At 35.0% G+C, this 24,267-nt stretch overlaps 1 protein-coding gene across 3 annotated transcripts in view; it reads right to left on the bottom strand.

The window, feature by feature from the left end:
• Window positions 1–24,267, bottom strand: part of DPH6 (diphthamine biosynthesis 6) — a 182,126-nt gene that overhangs the window by 153,058 nt on the left and 4,801 nt on the right. For 2 of the 3 annotated variants that reach the window (XM_087424765.1, XM_004421386.3), the window contains exon 3: window positions 20,838–21,031. In XM_087424765.1, the coding sequence (XP_087280891.1) occupies window positions 20,838–21,031 (194 nt within the window). Of the gene's footprint in view, window positions 1–3,042; window positions 3,577–20,837; window positions 21,032–24,267 lie in introns of those variants that run through there. The other variant, XM_087424774.1, reaches the window with a different exon arrangement.

The raw sequence follows: 24,267 nt of genomic DNA on the forward strand, positions 1-24,267 counted from the left end.
ATATTAAAACTTCCCTAATATAAAACAACGCCATTTACCTTCACACTGTGATTTTTAGAATAAAGTCACCATCTGAGCATCTATAATGACTTGGCCAATTAATATACATTCTCTCTAATCCTTCACAAAAATCTCAAAAGATAAACTATTTTTAATCCCATTTTGCAGATGAGAAAGCAAGCTCAGAGGTTAAGAAATGTATTCAAAATTACATAGTGAATACATGGAGCAGCTAGGGTTTGGATCCAAGTTCTCTTTACTAAAACACTTTCAGAAGTAAAATAAACTTAGCTTATGGAATTTTTCTCTTCTAATCATCACTAAGTATGATGCCTGCTTTTATTATCATCTAATAACTTCGCATAAAGTTGTGTTTTACAAAGGAAAATTTAGCTATCAACATATATAATCAAATAGGTAACCAAAAAAGGGAGGAAAGCAAATCTACAATGTAAATCAATGCTAATGAATGACAAATACTTTAGTCATTGTGTAACTCCCTTGGTTTCAATTTAAATAATGTCCTGTATAAAGCCTGGTTACCCAATTCAGGAACAAGTAAAAGTTAAGTTCTAGACAGCCCACTCAGGCTCTAATTAAATAGAAGAAATGAGCACAAAGGAACTAAATTATTTAAAAAAATACTCGTATTGGAACTCAACTTCAAAAAGATATTTCATGAAGAGACAGTACAGCTTGTAAGATTCCTTCTAGCTCAAATTACTCTGATGAATGTCTGATAAAACTTGAGATTTACCATGGGGTAACAACAAGAGGTAGCCAATAATTCTAAATGAAAACTCAGAATGGTCTTTTGTTCCCTTTGTTTAAAGTAAAGCCACTAGTGAAAAACAAGAATGTCTACTTAGGAAAAAGGAGTCTCTTGTCTGAGCAAAAATTAAATTTAAATATCCTGCTTCTTACCTGAATATTCCAAATCATCTAGATTATCTACTATTCACTAAAAGACTATAGAGGGCACTGTTGCCCCAGCTTTGGGAGCTTTACAATAGAAGCCTAGAAAAACTGTCTACAACGTATAATTTCTTCAAAGGGTCAAATGCATGGAAATCTACTAAGCCTAATATAAGGGAAAAAACCAAAATGTATGTTTTTCTAAAATAGGCTGGACTTCAATGGGGCAAAAAACTTAACAAAAACAACTGTCAAATTGAGAACACTGCACTGCACACATTTTGCATTTCCCTTTGTAGTGCTTTCATGAGAAAGGTAACTAATCATAGCACCTTCTTATCCAATGGAAACAGCACCCCATTGCAGAATCCTCTTCACAATCAATAGGAAAATGAATGTGGCACCTCATGCAATCCTTCCATAATTCTATCAACAGAAAGAATGCAGTCTGTTTGCATACTTTTGTCTAAAAGGCCAATTCCATTTGTCCCCTCTTTGGGCAAAATGACAGCTATAGATCAATCACTCTCACATAAAAGTAAACACACTGTAAAAAAACAAACAAAAAAATGGATCAAAATTGAAATCTTCACCTTTTTTAAATGTAATTTTACTACACATAAAAACTCAAACCCAAAGCAAAACAGAAAAAGCAGGTTTTTCCTCATACACATGCATTTTGTGCTATTGTGCAATAATACTGGAATATAAAATAAATAAGTTACATACAATACTCACGAATCTTATAATTACATATGGATAGCATTCAATTAAGCTTCCATATATTTTCTGTTCTCTCACATCATTCCTGTTACAATTCTTTGAAACTAAATTCAATTAAATACAGTGCCAAAAGTTTTTTTAAAACACATATGTTTGCAATGTATTACAATAAGACTAGCATATAAAATATAAAGCTTCTTATGACACTACTACTTAATTTTTTCCACCTGTTTATTCACCAAAAATTTAAATTTTTGATGCTACAAAAAATACAAAAGTGAAAAGGAAATTAAATTATTTTATTTTGGTAATTTAAAAATAATGCCCTGAATTGCTGAACCTCTGTAGAAACACTAACATCACCTATAAGAATTATAACATCATGGCCAGGCAACTAGAGATATGAGAAAGGAGGATACTCCATTCATGTACATCAAATCACAACACCACATTACACGTTAGACAAATCAATGTTAATACAAGTACCATCATAAAACTAAGGCCACTAATAAAGAATTCCAAATTCCCTAGAAAAACAGTATACAACTCATTTTGTCACTCTCAAACTTCCAGAGAGATTAGCACCTTCTCTGAAATCAAAGTGCAGAACTGTGAAAGTGTTAAAAATTCTTCAATAATACGTCAACCTACTCATAAATCAAAAAGAAGGGCAGGGGCTTCAGATGGTATGTAGATTTCATTTTATTACAAAAGCCCCAGTTTAACAAGTTATTTTCAGCCAATAAAAGTCAAAAGTAAAGCATTGTTAAAGTGGCCAGCACTGATTTGACGCTAAGGCTTTAACTTATTAACTTAACCAAAATGCTACTTGAGTATCGCTCCCTTAAATTATTAATTTATGAGTTTTGCTTAGTCTCCTCCTGAGGCAAGGCGGTTTGTAGGTATGTTGAATGCATGTAAATAAACAGAAAGCTTTTATAATAGTCTAATAATACACTAAACATAATAAAACACCCCTTTTTAATGAACATTGAATGCACTATCCTATGAGCCAAGTTTATATAATGGGCTATATAATTTAAAGAAACTGTAAGATCCTCTAGGAAGTAAATGCACAAATTCAGAAAAATTAAATACAAGCCTATTGCTTTTCATGGATCTGATACAATGCTTACAACACAATCAAAGTGCTCCTGTGACTATGAAGAGTACGTCACATGCAATTTTGAAGAAATCTAAGAGAAAATATCATGAACTGTGAGAAAATTTATTTGCAGTGTTGCTTCTCATCTACCATAAGGATGATTGCAAAAAAAAATACCAGGTGATGTCTTTTTAATATTCAGGATATTTAACTAGATATTTTACTTTACTATTGTAGAAAGAAACGTAGCATATTAAAACCAATTTTAGTTAACTCTAATTTATGCAAAGCTTGATTGTGAGCAAAAGTTGCTAAAAGGATGCAGCATTGTTGATTCATATACAAGCATTTTACTTAACTACATTGGATAATAGCAGTGCTCCTAAAGGAGTATAAAAAGCAAAGTGATTAGCAGTCATTACTGTTAATTAGTGCTCACATTACATTCCTTGGGATGAATCTCCTTTATGTTGAATACATGGAAAGTTTATTTTTGAAGGATTGCCAAACCTTGCCTAGGTAAGTATTGGAATAAGCCATCAACTACCAGTAAGCAGAATAAAAAACAGGGACAGATCAGCATCCAATTAGTATGTCTAAGTTTTTAAACAGGAAAAGGGTTGAGGGGAATGAGTAAAACTGGAAACTCATACTTCACATTCTGCAATCTCACTGATAAAAGGAGGAAATGTGTGTTTATCAAACTTGCTGTGAGTGCACAGTTCATTTGGAGCCCTGTAAACAATCGCCTGACTGCCCACTTCCAAATGCATGTGAAAATCTTGGAGATGCAGAGCATCATATTCAGCAAGCAAGGTCACTCTAGTGATGCCCTGGAAATGGGAAATTAGGAAAACGTGGCAATCAGAGGTTTAGGGCTGACCAGAAAAAGCCCTGAGGCTGGCTTACCATCTTTCACCACCAGTCAGGCTGTCTCTGCTTATTCAGTATTAACACAACAGGGCCGCGAGTGAATGAAAAGAACTCCACACACCTAACTAGAACATTGGCTTTCTTGTTTAGAAAATGATAGGCATTTGTCACAGGAAAAAAAAAAAACAACAACTCAAACACAGCTTTCAAGAACCAGCTCTGAAAGAAAAACAGGCTGCTGGTGAACCTTCAGAAAAGGACCTGGGGAATGGCGACATCCTGTTGATTATCAGGTTTCCTTTCCTCCTATCCATTCTGTGCATTTTAAGATGGAGGCCAAATCTTCAACAAAGCTTCAAAAGCAATACATGTTTGGTAGAGGAAAAAAATTTAAAAATTCAAATGTGCAAAAATTATACACTCAATACTTTCCACGTAGAGACTTAAAATATATCCTTCAGATCTTTTTCTATGTATAAATTTGTATAAATACCCTTATGAAAATGAAATTATACCACACAGAGTATTTGGTAATCCATTTCCTTCTCTTAATAATATATACAGAGGTATTTCTGCAACTTCATTTTTGATTCTATACAGTATTCCATTGTATGGATACACCATAATTCAGTTTGTCAGCCTTTTCTAAATCTTTGAGTACATCTTTATTTCCTTAGAATAAATTCCCTAAAATGGGAGTGCTTGGTAAAGAGAGTGTATTTTTTGGGTCTCATGAGTTCTGCCAAATTACCCTCAGAAAGGCTGAATCAATTCACAGGGCTGCTGGAAGCACATAAGGGTACGCATTTCTCCAAAACCAGTATCGTTTCTTAATCCTATAAAGTGATAGTTCGATTTTTGAGTTAGTGAGGTTGAACATTTTTTGGCCATTTGAATTTCTTTTTCTGTGAAATGCCTGTTCATATCCCTAGCCCATCTCTCTATTTGGAGGCCAGCTTTTAAACATCCACAAAATAGCGAGGGAATCCTCATTAAATGCTACCTTACAGAATCACCAAAAAGAGATTATTTTAAAGAGGAGATGGTAATTACATGGACATTGAAAGACTATTAGGGTTGGTAACTTTGCATGAGATTATGTTACAACATATATTATAGAAGGAGACTTCCCAACCCACCCAAAAAGAAAAAAAAAAATTTAAAACTGAACTGATGTTGCAAATATTATTTCACCGAAGCTATTGTTGCTTTCCATAAATGGAAAAATCTATTATATCAAGCTGGCATCATCAGCAATGTTTTGTTGTTGTTGTTGTCTTTTTCACTTTTCTGTTATTCCAAGGAACAATGTGAACACAAAAAAGTTGAATTGCCTTATTAGCTACTTTTATAAGTCAAGGAAGGAGACTGTAACTATGGATGATGGACAAATTCCTCATGCTATTATCTTGGATCAAGTACTTAATTAAAATGTGTCATTCCTGAGAAAAGTACTAAGTATTAGAATGAAAAATGCCCTCTTCCCCCCAAAAGTCAATTCAATTTAGGGCCTCTTCTCACAGAGCCAAGAAACTGACAGAGTAGCCAAATACACTAATTCCTAAGTCATCTCCAGAAACAGGTTTAGATTAGAATGTAATTTCAAGCTGCAGATTACGTCTTTTCTTTTTCAAACAATAGCTTAAAAACTTGCAAAGCTGTTACCTAGAACAGTACATCTCAAACAGTGTTGAAGTCTACTTTTTTTTTAATTTCCAAATCTTTGAAGACTGAAACTTCTGTAAAATATAATTAAAATAAATTACCAAAAAAAGAAAATTAAAAAAGATAAAATACAGCCAAGTTTTTATTATTAGATTCAACAGATATAAAATTACTCTCAAATGACTCTAAAAGTTTCTAAATGCTGTTTTCAACGTCTATAAATAGCTGACCTTGGACCAATAACAAACACTTCATAGACTAGCACCAGCCAGCCCCTAGACCACACTTTGAGTAGCAATGATCTAAAATTATTCTGGGAGCTCTGAAATGAGATGAGATCAAACACAGATAGATCACTTTGATCCTTGACTTAATAATCCCACCATCCCTTATCAACCCACATGCCTGTCCTCTGTCTCACTGTTAATTCACACATGCCTTGTTGGTTTATACACGCACTATATATGGTAATATCTGCATGAATTAACACAAATGTAATGCTGGGAGGGAGCAGAATGCAATGATTAAGAGCACATGTTCTACCACTTTCTAGTTGTGTAACCTTGGACAAGTTACTTAACCCCTCTGTATCTCAGTTTCCATATCTGCAAAATAGGGATAATAAATCAGGGTTGACGTAAGGATAAATTAGAATATAATGTATTGAGCTTATAACAGTGCCCGGCAGGTAGTGCTACATAAACAATAGCAGTTAAAATCACAATAAGCAAAAATAATTGAAAAAAAATCACATGGCTCTGGGTTTTCTAATGATCAATATAAAGAGGACACTAAAATAAGTTGCATGATTTACAGTGTTCACACAATAAAAACTGCCCAATAATTACAGTAAGGCAAACTATTATGAAAACTAAGCCCTGAGAGAAATTTCACATTTGGACAGTCATAAAGTTGAATGTGTGGTATGGTGGAAATCTTCAACAGCATCCCTAGAGCAAACACATAACGAAAAATTTTGAGCACCTCTTAAGGACAAAGCACCATGGTGAGCACTGCAGAGTATCCAAAGCTGAAAAACACAAAGTCCCTGCCTTCAAGAAACTATAAAATAACAAGGAAGATAAATTATATATGCAAATAATTATGTAAAACAAGGCATAATGTAATAACTACCCAAAAGAGTAACTAAATGTAATATAAATTCAAAAAAAGACAGCTACACTTGAGGAAATCAGGAACAATGCCTTTTGCATCCCTATCCTTCTCTCCTTCAACACAAAATCCAAAGACCTATTAAGAACCAGCCAGAAGACGTACAGGGTCCAAGCCTGTTGCCCTTTCTCTGGTCCCTATCACTTCTTATCTGAAATTTTAAGATGCCATTTTGTACTCTATTACCTTTGAGATCTTAATGTCTTTCTTGAGAGATGCATGGCATCCTCATCTGCTCTCAGGTGCTACCTCCATGCTACTCTCTTATTCACCCCTTGGAAGCCCCAGAAGGCCCCTCTGACCTCACAGCACATAGCATAGTATGTGTTACAGGCTCAGAGGACAACTGATTCCTGACTTGAGTGGTCAGGAATACACCCCAGGCGAGAAAGCTTTCTGAAATGGATGGTTAAAACACTAGTTCTTAAATTTTTGAAGAAAACAGACCCCTGTGAGACTATAATAAAAATTTGGACCTCTCCCCAGAAAAATTTACATACACAAAAAATTTGCACAAAATTTGTGTTCAAAAACACCTCTCCCCTCTAGATTAAGAAATCCTGTCTTAAAGAATCACATTATCCTGCACTGAAGTCCACTAAACTGATCCTTATTAGCTTTCTGTGATCAAGTCCAGGTTCTATGACCACTCAAAATCAGCAGAACTTGGGTGAGGGTTAAGGAAGTCACAAAAATGACTATGAGATCAATAAAAATTATTAAAGGAGCTAATTGCAAAAGGCTCAAAAGGGAAGACCAGAGGTTATGTATCAAATGATGGTGATTCTCCCTCCCCTCTTCAACTCTCTGCAAAATTACTACATAGAGAAGAATCTACAAGGGCACTGGTCTTAAAATGGACCATGGGCCATTTCAGGGGCTCTAGAACCAATCCTATAGTAGGTAGCAAAGAATTCTGCACAATGTCTGATAAACAGTTTCCACCTCTTCTGATTTGTCAATGTATTTTTATAGAAATCTACAAGGATCAATATTAGCTGAATTTTGTCAAGCTTAGATAGGCTTAACTTTGCTCAGTAAGCTTAATTTAGCAACTGCTCATTGAGCACCCACTGTGTGCAAGCACACAGAGTGACCACATGACCCAGCACTGTAGATTCTATGAATACGTGTGGTGTAATTCTGCTGGCCTTGGGAGGCAACCGCTCTTCCACATAGGAGCACACATAACAGCCCCATTCTACCGCGTCTGAACATCCAAAGAGCCATTGTGTAAATCTCTTAATTCCTCATATACTATTTCAAAAGTCTAAACTCTCTAAACTCAGTTCATGTAACTTTCGATGGAAGTCCTTCCTTGAGGCTTTTTACAAATGAGTTAATAGAAAATACACTGCTTTGATTTTAAAGATAAGTGTAGAGTTAAATCTCAAAAGAACCTGCCAAATTATTTTTAATGGACAGAAGGCATCTATTAATAAGAACCTTTGTCATCTTTGAGTTCCCCTCTTTACTTTCTTTTGAAACAACCCATGCCTCAGTTTGGTCATGTAGGAAACTAGATAGAAAACATTAACTCCACATGTCTCTTGGAAGGCTGAATTATCTGACTGAAAAAGTCTAAAAAAGATGAGAGAGAGCCAAAAATTACAGGCAACAAATGTAGAAGGATAAATTCAATCCAATATATAATATAAATTTGTCCCCATTAAAACCTCTTTCACAGTTTGAAAGATTATTATTCTTTTTTCTTCTCTGCATTAACATACTAATAAAGTCAAGAGGAATTACACTCATCTCAATGCCAACTTGCAGCTTCTACTTAATATTAATATACTAATTGAACCTTGTATGCAGTGAAAAAAACTGTCTTTATTTAGCTTTACTGGATTATTTTGGAAGCTAGGAAATAAAGGAGAGAGAAGACCTAAGACTCACATGAAGATGGCAGACTAAGAAAAAGAAATAACTAATTTATAGAGCATCTTTCTTTCTAGAAACCTAAAGAGGCTCCCATATATTTTCACGCTTATTCTCCAAACAAATAAGACAACTAGGAATATATACCCACATTTTACAGATGGAATAACCGAATTCCAGAGGAGTATAGTTGAACACAATGCCTGTATCATCCAAGAGTTGCGTGGAGTTCTTTAAGAAATAAAAAAGAATGAAATACAATCCCTACCCCTCGAGGTACTTAAAATCTTTAAACAAAAACCCACAGGATAAAAACAAAAACTAGTAGCTCTGTATATGAAGATAGATTAAGTACTATAAAAGAGATATAATGTTATATGAAGGTTCCAAAGAGGAAGATATTACATTCAGTAGGGGCATATCAGGAAAGACATCAAGGAGATACTATGTAAAAGAAGGAATTGGAGAGGAAAGGTTATTTCTGACTAAAACATAGCATTATACAGGAAAGACATGGACTATATGGGGAAGAATGAGTTCTGACAATAGTCTAGCTTAGGTGGAACATAGGTTCCATGTAGGAGAATACTGGAAAATTATGAGAGATAAGCTGAAGTCATATTGCAGAGCACCTAACAAATCAATGGTAAGCAATGAAGATTTTTGATGAAGAGACAAATACGATTGGATCTACACTTTGGAAAGACTAACCTGGCAGGAGTTTGTAGGATAAATTATAGAGGCAGAGAGACTGGAGAAAGACCATAAGTAGAATATAAGGGATCAATTAATTTACAGCCTTGACGCCAGGTTCAATCTGACATGATGCCCAAAAGCCTAGAGAACCTTTTAAGACTTTATATTTTGCAAACAAGTGGGACTACATCAAACTAAAAAGCTTCTGCACAGCAAAGGAAACCATCAACAAAATGAAAAGGCAACCTACCAAACAGGAGAAAATATTTGCAAATCATATATCTGATAAGGGGTTAATATCCAAAACATATAAAGAATTCATACAACTCAATAGCAAAAAAGCAAACAACCCAACTAAAAAATGGGCAAAGGACCCGAATAGACATTTTTCTAAAGAAGATACACAAATGCCCAACAGCCAACAGGTATGTGAAAAGGTCTTCAACATCACTAATCATCAGGGAAACGCAAATCAAAACCACAATGAGATATCACCTCACATCTGTTAAAATGGCTATCATCAAAAAGACAACAGATAACTGTTGGTGAGGATGTGGAGAAAAGGGAACCCTTGTGCACTGTCGGTGGGAATGTAAATTGAAATAACTACTATGGAAAACAGTATGGAGGTTCTTCAAAAAAAACTAAAAATAAAACTACTACTATATGATCCAGCAATCCCACTTCTGGGTATGTATCCAAAGGAAATGAAAGCAAGAGCTCAAAGCGATATGTATACCCCCATGTTCATTGCAGCACTATTCACAACAGCCAAGATATGGAAGCAACCTAATCTATCAATGGATGAATGGACAAAGAAGATGTGATGCGTGTGTGTGTACATATATAAAATATATATATTTATTTATATAAAATATATATTTATATACATAATGGCATTCATAATGGAATATTATTCAGCTATGAGAAAGAAGGAAATCCTGCCATTTGCAACAACTTGAATGAACTCTGAGGGCATTATGCTAAGTGAAATAAGTGAGACAGAGAAAGACAAATACTGTATGATATCACTTATATGTGGAATCTAAAAAAGCCAACCTCAAAGAAACAGAGAATAGAGTGGTCGTCACCAGGGACTGGAGTGGGAAAATGGGAAGATGTTGCTCAAAAGGTACAAACTTCCAGTTATAACATTAACAAGTTCTGGGACTCTAATGTACAGCATGGTGATTACAGCTAATAACACTATATTATATACTTGGAAGTTGCTAAATGTTCTAACCACAAAAAGGAAATGGTAATTAAGTGATGGGATGGAGGTGTTAACCAATGCTTAGTCGATCATTTTGCAATATATAAATGTATCAAGTCAAAATGTGTTACACCTTAAACTTACACACTGTTATATGTCAATTATATCTTAATAAAACTGAAAAAAAGACATATTTTGCTTGCATACCAGTAAATAACTTTTCAATGTAATTACTATGATAATTTGAATCCCACCTGCATGCATTATTATTGTGTTAAACACACTAATATCATACATTTTGCTTTCTTCCATGAATCCCCATTAGGTGCTTTTATTCAGAGTCAAGAAATAAGGATAATATATTTTAGTTGATGTGTACTACATATAACTCTATAAAGAAAATGTTAAACGTTCAATTAAAAGGATCATCAAGAATAACATTTATTAAGAGTTAGTATTGATTAAATGAACCCAGATTGATATGAAGCATCTTCTACATCAACCTGTACCAGATTAAAGAGATGACAAAGAAAAGATGCTATAAAATTTAGGATCATATTTGTAATGTATAGCTATCGTAATTCACTTTGATTATCAACATTGCCTAGTAACAGCTGAATAAATTAGCCATGGAACTGTCAGTATACAAGGTACCTTACATAGCCTCCCTGTCACTTTTTATTTAAATACCACCATCAAGCCCTATCAATCCACCTCTTCAATGTCTCCTTTGGTCACCTTTCCCACTGCTACTCCTCCAGTTCAGGTCCTCAGAACCTTTCAGCTAGCCTAGTATCTCAGTTTTCAACTGGAACTTCTCATCTCCAGAATTCCACTTCTCTAATCTACTTCTTGCATTATTAGTGGTTCAACCTAAGGACCTTGAAGTTCCCTTCAATCGTACAAATCAGTCCTTCCTTTTGCAAAATCCTTCAGGGTAGCAGCTTTCAAATTTGGTGACCGTAACAATTTGTTTAACAGTGAGAAATATGTATAATGTAACAGCCTAGCATATACATAACATACGTTTATACACATACACATACACATGCATTTCACAAAATAATAATACCTTACTATGTACAATGCATTTTGGTATCTCCTATTTTATTGTAGTCTCTTTCCTTTAAAGAAAAAAAAATGGTTGTGATCCATTAAACTAAGTTTGGAATACACCGCCTTATGGGTTCTCCACTGTCTGAAGAATCCTTGACCTAAAATTTAAGACACTCTCTTTTTTGGCTTCAATCAACCATTCCATACTTATTTCCCACTACTCTTTGAACTCTGAGCTCTGGTGAAATTGAACAACTCACTATTTCCCTAATATATCTCATGATCTCCTGCTTCCATGACTTTGGCTATGCTCTGCCCTTAATTTGCAACATTCTCTTAGCCATTCTTGCATGCCTGCCTCTGTCAAAATGCAAACAACCTTCATGGATATCAAATGTAACTTTCCCCACAAGGCCTCTCTCGATCCCCCAACACAGGGGACTTATTTCCCCTCTGAATCCCTGTAGCCCTGTAATAGCAGACTCTAATGGCAACTCTATCTTCAATTAGTTTCTTTGTGTTTTATCTCCTCAGGGTCTGTGAAGGCAGAGACAATGTCTTGTACATTTTTTTACAGTACATTATAAGCATCCAATTAATGTTTGTGGAATGAAAGACATATGAAAAATCTCTAAATGGTAGTAGTATAGGTTAAAGTTAACAGGAAAAGTCAAGGTCAACTAATATATCCTTTTGATTCACTCAATTTTTCTCTCACATCAGCATATCACAGAACAAGCCCCTACTGAATCATCTCTTACCAATAAAAAAAAAAACTCTAAATAGTTATTGATATCATCATTGCTTTCTATGGTTACTTTATGATTTAGGCACTACAAATTTGCTGAATGAAGACATTCCCAATTTAAAAGGTAAAGTCAGGGGGCTGGTCCCATGGCTAGTCGTTAAGTTCAGCGGCCAAGGGTTTGGTTCCCGGGTGCAGACCTACACCACTCATTGGTGGCCCGGGTTTGGTTCCCAGGTGCAGACCTACATCACTCATCGGTGGCCATGCTGTGGCAGTGACCCACATACAAAATAGAGGAAGATTGGCACAGATGTTAGCTCAGGGCAAATCTTCCTCAAGCAAAAAAAAAAAAAAAGAGGAAGACTAACAACAAATGTTAGCTCAAGGTGAATCTTCCTCAGAAAAAATAAATAGATAAAAGGGAAAGTTGATGTAAAAAGATCAGTTCAAGATCTATCATATTGTTGTGTGACCACACCAATAAAGTCCTCTGCTAGAAAAAATGTAAGGACAACCATAAATAAATAAAGTAATTCATATTTATAAATCTTGGTAATGTGTTCTCAGTCATTTAATAGAGAATATAACAAAGACAAGGTAAACTAAAGGTCTTAGAAATGAAGCAAAAGACCGTAAGACAGAAACATACATCTAGTGCCTTAGACAACACAACTCTAGAAGTAGGCATTGATAAAAGGTTTCTTAAAAAATAAATAATAGTATAGTCAGGAAAAAAGAAAAAAAGTCCATAGGACAGACACCAGAGGTTGAAAAGCATAAAAGTAAGAAATTTGAAAGACAAGTCAAACATACCCAACACACTTCAAAATATATAGAGAAGATGATAAGATAGAAAGCTATAGTTAGTAAAAGAAAGGAATACAAGGACATAAAAGTAAGTCAATTGGTGAATTTATGGAGAGGCACTGAATCAGGCAAAAGATAAAAAGAGTATATACGTGCATGTGCAATATACACACACAATCCCTGATACCAAGTGGAAAAAGCTGAAAGTTGAGGAGACAGAATGATAGTTTTGCTAGCACGAGGGAGTCATGTTTTCTAGGCCTTAGGGGGAATCTATGGATGAAAACTCTAGACCTGTGATAAGTTTCCAAACTATAATAACTGACAAGTATGATCCAACATTTTACTTACAAACAGATCTCCCATCATGTGGTTTCTCACGCCTGCCTGACTTTATCATCTGAAAGGGCCAGAGATGGCACAGCCTCAATAAAGCCACACCTGGGAGTCAAAATGACACTAGTCTGTGCTAACTCCAACTCTTCCTGTTTAGAGTCCAGATTCAACATTAGCAAAGCATTTCTTGTGCCAGGGGACCAGGTTTAATGTCCAAAATCTTGGGAACTGACAGGGCTAGAGGCAAGCTGTGCAATGCTGAAGAGCCAGGAGCAATCTGTACAGGGCTACGTGCCTGTTTAATTAGCACTATGTCTGGGTCCTCCCTGCAAATCTTAAGGCCATCTTATATGTTCCTCCCACTCCAAACCCTTTGGATTTGTCTCAGTCTAGGAATCTAGAGTTTTTTCCCCAAGATCCAAAGCGAAAAGAGTCGCACAAAGTAATTTTCCACCATAATAAGCAGGTTTTCTAACACGCAGATATCAAAAATAATTTGAAAAAGTGTCTGCTCAGCATTTTTTTTTTGTGAGGAAGATCAGCTCTGAGCTAACATCCACGCTAATCCTCCTCTTTTTGCTGAGGAAGACCGGCTCTGAGCTAACATCTATTGCCAATCATCCTCCTTTCTTTTCCCAAAGCCCCAGTAGATAGTTGTATGTCATAGTTGCACATCCTTCTAGTTGCTCTATGTGGGACGTGGCCTCAGCATGGCTGGAGAAGCGGTGCGTCGGTGCACGCCCGGGATCCGAACACGGGCCGCCAGTAGCAGAGCGCGCGCACTTAACTGCTAAGCCACGGGGCCAGCCCTGCTCAGCATTTTTATAAAACATTCTGCAGCTGGATATTATTCTTGGTACACTTAGTGGTTATACTACCAAATCTGTTAGGATACCTTATTTTGAAAAGTTTCACTATGATGCTCATTCCATTTAAGCTTCTAAGTGGATAAACAAAAATAAAATGAGTTTACCAATGGTTTTACATCATATTTTGTAACAGTGTTGTAGCACCCCTGCATTAGATAAATTATTATATAAAAATAATTTGTTAAATTTTGGACCAATTTGTTCAACAATCCTTTAAAAGCCATCGATATGCCAAGAACACTGCTGGACGCTAGAAATACAAAAATGAAGAGCACTGAGAATGTCTTTGAGGGTCTCACAGTCTAGCAAGAGGCAGCCACATAAACAATCCTAGTAATATCCTGAGAAGCACAGTAGAGGTAGAGCCAAGCTGCCAAGGAAGAGATAGGAAGAAGATAAATTAGAACCGATTTCATAGAAGGGTATGAAGTGAGAAGGGGTTCTTCAGGAGAACAAAGAGATAAGGGTACAGAAAAGCACAGGTAAAGACTCAGATATGAAAAGCAATCTCCCAGAAACCTAATTAGTTCATTATAACTTGAACCCAGAAGCTTGTGTGGGAATGGCAAGGTCAGATAGGTGGAATTGCAAGGCCTCTTCTTAGAGTCTTTGTATGAGGCTAATGTGTTTGGACTTTATCTTAGCGGGTTATTTAAGTATTTATGTAGATCAGCTGATAACAATGTGGTAGAAGGGCTAGATGGAGCACAGGGCAATACTGCAGACAAGTTGGCTAGTTAGGGGACTCTTGCACGATACAGATGAAAAACCAGTAACAGTGGGAATGAAGTCAAAGGGTCAAGTTTTAGATGTCATAGAAGTGAAGTCATAGAGTAAGAGCCTATCTACTGGTGGTGATTGGGGTGGGAGGGAACTGAGAAAAAATGGAAGTCTAGTAGTGAGGCCTAGGTTAGACTTAGGTGGTAGGTGGGATAAATGATGATGTTTTTAACTAAGAGGGAAATACAGGAAATGGAGGAAGTTTATGCAGAAAGATAACGAATACGCTTAGAACTTGCTGAGTTTACCATGCGTATAGGATATTAAGGTGGAGAAATCATGAGCAACTGAATATACAGGTCCTAGAGTATAAGCTTACTGTTGTGGCCCCAATGTTCAACTATTTTTGAAAGAAGATAAGAAGGAAAGAAGAGAGAGGGAAGGAGGGAAGGATGGAGTGAGGGATAAAGGGAGGGAGAGAGAGAGGGAGGGAGGGAGGGAGGGAGATATTGAAAGAATTATCAAGGATGGTTCCCAAGTCTGTAAGCAGTTAGAACCTATTTATTTTCAGTAAACTTGTTGCTCTTTGCCCCGCTGCCACAGTTCACCCTTCTACCAGCAACAGCCTGCTTTATACTTGGACCTGCACCCTTTCCACAGTGGGTTCTGTTCTTCCCACAGAACCACAGTAAATATGGTTCCAGTAATCACAACTCCATCTCTCAATCCAGGAATGGCACATGATCTAGGCCTGCCCACCAAATGAAATTAGCTTCTCCCAACAATGACCGGTTCATGGATGATACAAGTCAGGGCACTGAGTGACAATGACACATAACTGAATTTTCCTTTGAGCTATTTAAGAAGACTAGAGCTTTTCTTACTAGATTTAAACCAGGAAGAATGTAACTGGGAGCCATCTTCTAACTACAGGGGTCTAGACTGAGAATAAAATCAACAAAAGGTAGAGGCAAGAGATAAAAACAAGGGGAAAAAAGGACTTTGATTATATAATCTGTATCCTGTATCTAGTCTACTTGAAGCCAAACTTATCTTTAGGTTATTGTCAGTAAATTCTCTTTTTACTTAAACCAGCTTGAATATGACTTTTTGTTCCTTGTAATCAAAAGAATTTTAACCAATACAAAAAGTAAAGTGGCAATTGATGTTTTCTAAAAATATTAAATTAAAATCTAGTTTTAAAAAGTCAGTTATTTACAAGTCTTTCTATCAATAGTAAATATTCTATTTAAAATAGAAAAAAGACAATTATTCACTTCTCATTGTATTCAAATTACTATACAAGTGTCCATTAAGGAAATAAAGGTTATCAGCATCAAGATAATATGCCTAATGAGAAAAAGAATATGAGAGAAGAAAAGTATCAAAGATTACAAGAGGAAGACTGAAATTCAATATTCAACTTAGGGAAGAACATTAAATGAATTCCATTAGAATGAAATTAACACAGATTTCTGGATCAAGAGATTCCATTAAAATGAAAACAAAAGTATAACCTCCAAAAAACAAAGAGAATATAGGGAGACACCAATGGAAAAAAATTTTCAATTAATTTCTTGAGTCAGAAAGCAGCAGCAGAAGAAGGAATGATGATTGATAAATCAAAGAGGAAGCTACGGCCTACTGTTTGCATGGAAGAGAAGAAAGCCAAGAAAGGAACCAAACTAGGCCACAATACCCTGAACTCCAGGTGTAACAAGTGCGAGATGTGAGGCTAGAAAAATTCTAAAGTCAAAAGCATTCAGAGTCAGCTTTCCTCTTGCTTTATTCATAGATATGAACAAGCAATCAAGACATCTGAGAAAAGTCTACAACATGAAAGAGAAGAAAACATGAGAAAAAGACCCCAAAGAAAACATTAATATTTCAGGAAATGAAAGATAATGTTTAAAATCTCTTATTTGTATTTTAAGAGGGATATAGGGATGTTACATCTATGGAAGGAGAAACACGTTGTTACAAAAATGAACAATCAATAAACAAGTAAGTTCTTGGCTATTGAAAATATGATTGCTAAAATAAAAAACAAATTTCAACAAGAAAGTAGGTCATTTAAAAAGGAAATCTCACAGAATGTACAACAAAAAGATGCAGAGATGGAAAACGTGAGAAAAGACATGAGACATGCAGATTCGATCTAGGAGGTCTAACATCTGATCAGTAAGAGTATCAGAAAAAGGGGATAGAGCAAATTATCAAAGAAATAATGGAAGAGGATTGCCCAGAGCCATCCTCACACGGCAAATCTATTGGCTCTGCCATTTTTTGTGTGTCAGATCTGACACTAGGTTTTCTTCCTTCCAAAAAAGAAAAAGGCCAGGGGCCAGCCCCACAGCCTAGTAGTCAAGTTTGGCACACTCCACTTTGGCAGCCTGGATGTGGTTCCTGGGTGCAGACCTACACCACTCATTGGCAGCCATGTTGTGGCGGCAACCCACATACAAAATAAAGGAAGACTGACACAGATGTTAGCTCAGGGTGAATCTTCCTCAAGCAAAAAGAGGAAGATTGGCAACAGATGTTAGCTCAGGGTGAATCTTCCTCAGCAAAAAAAAAAAAAAAAAAAAGGCCATAGCAGTTCTAAATCTCACATCCATACATCCCTCTGTACAGGAGAAAGAGTTTATCTTCTGCCAACCATCCATCATCCTACACTTCATTGGTACAACACAGGTTAACAAAAACATCCCTGATCCAATCACTACGACCAGGGGAATGCCATGTTGTGACTGGCTTTCACCTGGATTAATGCCATTCCTGAACCATCATTAGTGGAAAGAGGACAGGGATGAGCAGCTACTCAATAAGAAGTTGCAGAAAGAATGCAGGGAAAGATGCCTTCAATATCCAATACATTTTTGTGACATTTCAGTACACCAAGCATAAAGACACAATCATAAAAGTTAACAGAGAGGAAAAACAAATCAGCTAAAAAGGAACAAAAATCACATCAGCATCAAACTTCTCATTAGCAAAATGCTAGAGCACCAGGGAGCAATGTCTTCAATGATTTGAGGAAAAATTACTTTTAATCTAAAATTTTTAATTCAACCAATGTATCAATCAAATGTGAGGGAAGAATAGGAACATTTTCAGAATGTAAGGATTTGAAATTACCTTCTCAAATGAAGTTTCTTAAAGATGAACTCCATTGAAATGAGGGAATGAACCAAGAAAGAGGAAGATATCAGATCCAGTAAGAAGTAGCTCCAAACCAGTGGAGAAAGAAAGAATATGTTGATCCTTAAATTTATTCTTTATAGAGATATGGTGTTTATATGAATCCTTCAGTAACTATTACATTGCTTATGTGACTTAAAAAGAAAACACAGGCAGAATTTGAAAATTACTATATTTTGAGGAAATAATACAGGTTATCTATATGTCAAATTAATCCAGAAGAGAACCAAAGTGACATTTTAATATTAAAGAAATTCTAAAGAAGAAAAGAAAAACTAGCCATATGAATACTAGGTATTTTGCAAACAGTTTGAGACTACATAAATCTCTATATTTATGTCATAATCACCTAGTAATCGATGAGATATAAAGGTTTATTACATTTCTATTAGTTTTCATGACTTCTACAAAATAGGAAACTTTTAACTCTGTAAATTCTTCCAAGTCTTTCCTACTTTTTTTCCAGCAATTAGCCAATTAAACTCTCTGCAAAAAGGAACATCTCCTACTCAACAATTAACAATTAGCTCTAATATTTGGGGCAAGAAACAGAGCTACAAAAACAAAAGACTGACTTGTGAAAGTCACAAAACTGCAACCTGTTATAAATAAATGTTTAAAATGAAAATGAATCTAAATACTTTCAATGCTCCATTAATATTCAAAGGATTAAAAAACGCAGCTCCATCTTTTTCTTAGAACAAGTAAAGACTAACTTGAAGAATTATAGCTCTTCTAGATTCGTTTTTTTCCATAATTACTCAATTATTCATTAGAATATGTAAGGCCTCTACTGGAATCTTTACACTAGTGTTTCATAAATGGATTTAACTATAAAAGCCTGGTTATACAATCTCTTCCATAAAAGCAATATATTTCCTATATTTATGTCCTTAAAATATCCTATAGCAAAATTAATATTTCTACACAGGAAAAGAAGTAACTATTTAGACCCAGACAATTGGATAACATCTCTTTCAACTACAGTTATAATTATCATGTACGAACTTCCAAAGCAGAAGTTGTCAAGATTTAACATTAGCATTAATTTATGTCATAGCTGACGGTTACTATAAAGATAATGGTAAAGCATCCATTTCTCCAAAGACAGCATGGATCGAAAGGGAAATTTCTTCTTAATTACTACTAATCTGCCCATTTTTAATTAAATTGATTAGTAATTTATTATCTTTCCCTTTCTTGGAAGGCTATTATTATCACATAGCTTCTCCAAAGTTATCAGTTATCAGTGATTTTTAAGCAATACAATTACTTCTAGTGTGAGTCCCACCATTTTGTAATATTGGTTTACGCTAAAAACTTAATACCCAGTTTCTCTGCACACTGAAAATTTTGAAAATCCAGAATTTGCACTCAGTATTTCACAACTCAAAGTGAACATGGTCAAGATCTTACTTGCTCATATGGAGAGATGACCATTAAAAGTGGAACTCTTTTATGCCTTCCCCCTTGTTTGATAATCAAAATAGTTGTTATTAGTATGTATCTTCCCACAGGGAAGAAACCAGCTTCCTGTGATTTCCTTTGAAAAGTATCTACTTCTTATGCTACCCAAACTAAACAGTAAATTATGGAACTATGTTACATGTTTCCCCATCAGTTTCTTTTTTAAAGGGTAAATAAAAATGAAAATGTTCTGACGTACAAAATAAGAAATATTTTAATCAAGCAAACTTTAAAAGAATTTAATTGCTTCATATATTTTTTAAATCAAAACCCTTAATTGATATTAAGCTTTGATCAGCATCAAATTTAAAGTATAGCATTGAAGTACAGCTATTTGGGACTAGCAAATTTTCATGACACAGGTTCATGACATAACTTCTGAAAAGCTGAACTTCTCTGAAGAATGAGAAAATGAAATGCAATGTCCCTTGGTAGAAGAAGGGACAGAAATCTTCCTTCCTTTCCTTGGTGAAAAAATGTTAAGACATCCAAGAAATACTGGCTTAAATTCTCTATTTCATTAGATACGCCTTATATGACTGACTATAACTGACTGGATAAAATTCACATTTAAGAAGAATACTGAACTGTATTCACATAGTTGGCTACCACTGAGAATGAAAAGATAATTGCTTAATATAAAATAATCTCCATTAATTAACATTTATTGAGTATAGTACCTACTAGATATATGAGCCCCACACTTTCTCTCCTAAATTTTCTGTCTAGAGAAATTAACATTGAATGCACAATGGCTGCCAAACTCTTATATGCAGGGACTTAAGTATTTAATTTATACCTCTTCTACTGAATTTAAGCAAGGCTCAGTTTCTCACTTTCTTCAGGCCTATTTAAATTTGACCATATCAGAAAGGTCTTCCTTGACCACCCCCTGCCATCACTCATTGTCACCTTGACTCTGCTTCAGTTTCTTCATAGTATTCATCACCACCAATCATATTATGTATGTTTGTTTGCTTATTGTCTGTCTCCTCCACTGGAAAGTTAGCTCCAACAGAACAGGACTTTGATCTGCTCACTGTCCTATCCCTGGTGCCTAGAACTATATAACAAGCACATAGTAGGCATTCAAAAAGTATTTGCTAAGAAAATGATTGAAAGGTCATCAGCTCCAAAATCCTAAGGAAAATAAAACTTAGTTAAATATTATTTCACAATCCTGGGTGCCAAATTATACCAAAAGTTTTATTTTTAAATACTATTTAATATAAAGGCATAGTAACAGTTTTCTTTTCTATCCAAAAAGACAAAATATCCTTTCAAAGAATAGTTGGGCAGTTGTAAATTATTTATTACTAAATAATTCAGTAAATGTAATTTACTAAATTACACACTAAATCAGTAAACGTAATTGGTCACTCTGCATACCTTAACAAGTTTCAAAAGCTGATAGAGATCTTCAACCTCATCACCTTCACATTTGGTGTACACTCGTTCCGTATCCACGCTCCTTCCTCTTATGGTGCGGCGATAGAGGGGAAGAGACATCGCTTCTGCATACAAATCAATGGCATGATGCCCCACTGTCTGGTACATGTAGCTATCCAGTTCATCTGACCCCACTGCAACAATTAAAGTGGAAATAATAAGTAAAACAGAGTAAAAAAGAAAGTGGAATTGAAAGTCCATCTAGATTATACTGCTTGGAAAGTACTCAACATATAACTTAAAAGCTTATTATACTATTTCTCTCTGCATCGATGAAGTGAAACAAAATATGAGTTGCACATTTGTCCATAGTTGCATCCAGTTCTCATCAGATCTAGTCACCTCCACTGCTAATTACAAATACAATTATATATAAATTTTTAAAACTATATACAATGAATGTTTAAAGAGAAGAGTAATGTAGCTAATACATTTTGATTAGTTTATTCAATTAAAGATTTTATTACATAAATGTTTTTTCAAATCCTTCAAGATTATTCACAAAGACATCTAGAGTTGTAGTAGAAAACCTTTCTTAATTAAATATCTACCTAGTTAATAAGTGAAAAATATCTGTAAGAAAAAAATTTAGATGCTCTTGATATATTTTATATTCAGTACTTCAACAAAAGTCTAAACATATATAAATTCAATATTGTTACGGTAGTTACAGATGTGTACAGAAACATAACTTAAGCTAATCAGTAACACAATCACAGGTCAGCACAAGATTCCACAAATATCAGTATGGATAAAATATCAAAACAGATGAATCACATCAGAATTTTTGGTGATACAGATGAACTTAGTAATATATTGGAAAAGACTTTTTAATCTCGTAACTTGACTTTTTAGAAAAAAGAATCATGAATATATATAAGGATTATTTGCAAAGATATTCATCATAGCATTATTTATAATAGATTAAAAATTATAGTATATTCATATAATGAAATACTATACAGCCATTAATATAATTGTGAAGGAAGCATTTTCTAAAGTATGTTCTACAGAATAGAAATTCCATGATATATTAATAGGTATTGGATGAAAAAAGGATTTCATGGTCAAATAAGTTTATAAAAAATGAGGACAAACTATGTTAAATAGTTGTCTTTGCTGTAATTTTTCCTAGGCTAATGTGCTTTAAGGTGCTCTAATAAGAGAAGAGAGTATAAACTCTCTCTCAAATTTATCTATCCACAAAACACTTATATTGCATGGGGTATTTGTGTTCCAAAGAAGATATCTAGGAAATGCCACGGTAGAATAATACTTAATGACATGGAAGACGTTCGCAATATGTTATTGAGTTAAAAAAAAGAAAGGTTACAAAACAATTGGTTTAACATATATGTATGCATGTGTGTATGCATGCATATATGCCAAGCAGGTCCAGGCTTTCTACTGAATGTGAAAGTATCCTATCAAAGGGCACGAAAAATGATACTGTAAGGGCCCCTTCAACAATCAAAACCATCACCATATGCCATTACATTTTGGCTCACCAGGTTTCCGAACCCACACATCAGAATGGCTTCCAGGTACTCACATTATTATAAATCTGTCTACTCCTGGTCCCAGCAGGAAATAGAGAGAGAGCCAAAGTTAACTAAAAAACTTTCAGCCTGCCCTCATCTCAAACTTAGACTGAATCTTTAAATGTATTGTTGTATTAGTTTGTATTGTATTAAAACTATTGTATTAGTTGTAAAGGATATTGATACAATCGAATTAAAATATTTAAAGAACTTTGAGCTTCTTAGCAAGAAACTTCCTGATGCTAGCATAATAATTAAAACATTTTACTGACTTCAAAAACCTAGAAGACAATTTTCCTTTAAGGCTCCATTTAGTCCTAACCACAATGCAACTTTTATTAATGGAAGCTACAAAGCTACAATGGTATGAGATCAAACAAAACCAAAAGGCTCCACTGTTGCCTGAAGCACCTCAATTAACAGGCCACAAAAGTTCCTACTACAAATTTAAAGAGATGGTTTTGTGAATTTTATGACAAGTTCACATTATCCCCATTGATGGGGATAAATTTCTTTCCAGACTATCCATTGCAAACCCAGTGCCCTGAATTCACTCTAACCAGCTTTATACTGGAGTCATCTCTACCAGTCATTCCTCTTTAAGGTTCCTTTTACAACATGTTTAGGGGAAAGCTAATCAATGAATCATTCAATAATCACCAACTTCCTGCCGACTTTAAATCAAGATTAGCTAAACCCTCTCCATCTACCAACCCATAGCCATCTATTTTCTTCCACTACAATTACTATAGTTTCAGCTGATTTTTTTCCAGCTTTTACTTCATAATATTCCAATTCCATTTACTACTGAATTTCTTCTCATTAACAATATTCTAAATAAATGTCTCCATTCCACAATGAGGTATAACTTAAAGACACGCAGTGCTTGTCATCTTACCCACCCTGCCAGTGAACCAGGAGCACATAAAGATTACACATTAATGATTCAGTACAAAGTAACTGTAACAATTTACACAGAAAAGGTGAAGACAAGACAGACGCTCCAGGGAGGAAAATTATATAATTATATTGTATCATGTATGTATTACATATTATATAAACATCTGCTTTTTAACTATCAAGACCTCTCAAGATAGAAAGCTTAAAAAACCCACTTGCCTGACTGGCCACAAGGGAAAAGGGAATTTCTTTCTTTTGATAACAAAACATAAACCTGCAGGTAAATTCTGCTTCTTCTTTTATAATATACAAGTTACAGTATAGTTCCAAGTCACCCTTAGTCAAACAGTCTAATACTGAAGTCTCCTTATTATTTAAAGTCAGAAATGGGAAGTCATTTTCAAAACACCTCCCTTCTAAAAAGCTATTATTATTCATTATCGGAATCCCAGTGCAAAATCCTAGAGTGTGTGTTTACCCCTGACCCTCTACCAGACCTGTTCTATTTCTTCCTATAAAATATTTCTAATCTCTATCTGCCCACTTCACTTCCAGCATTACTTGGGTCCTAATCACAGAAGGAAAGAAAATTCAAATATCTGATTGAAATAACTGCTGGCTTTTCCAGGGCTAAGTCTAGTTAGATCATTATTTATCTGTCCACCTGTAAACTTTGAGTGAATGCCTACCAGAGGCATAGAGCTGTCCCAAGCGCTGAGGAGCAATTAAAGGAACATAGAAGATAGGACCTCTCCTCTCAAACTTACAAGCAATCCATTTGGGGATAAAAAGCAAAGATAAAATAAATAGAAAACAACTGTAAAATGATATAAAAAGAAAAATTCAACAGACTGGCAGCCTTGAAGAAGGAAGGAAGGAAAAAAGGAAAGAAGGAGGGAAGAAAAAGGAAATATTTAGTGCCAGCTTCA

The sequence above is a fragment of the Ceratotherium simum genome, chromosome 3 (genome assembly GCF_057802395.1).
Source record: "Ceratotherium simum simum isolate JZ-2026a chromosome 3, ASM5780239v1, whole genome shotgun sequence".
Lineage (NCBI taxonomy): Eukaryota > Metazoa > Chordata > Mammalia > Perissodactyla > Rhinocerotidae > Ceratotherium > Ceratotherium simum.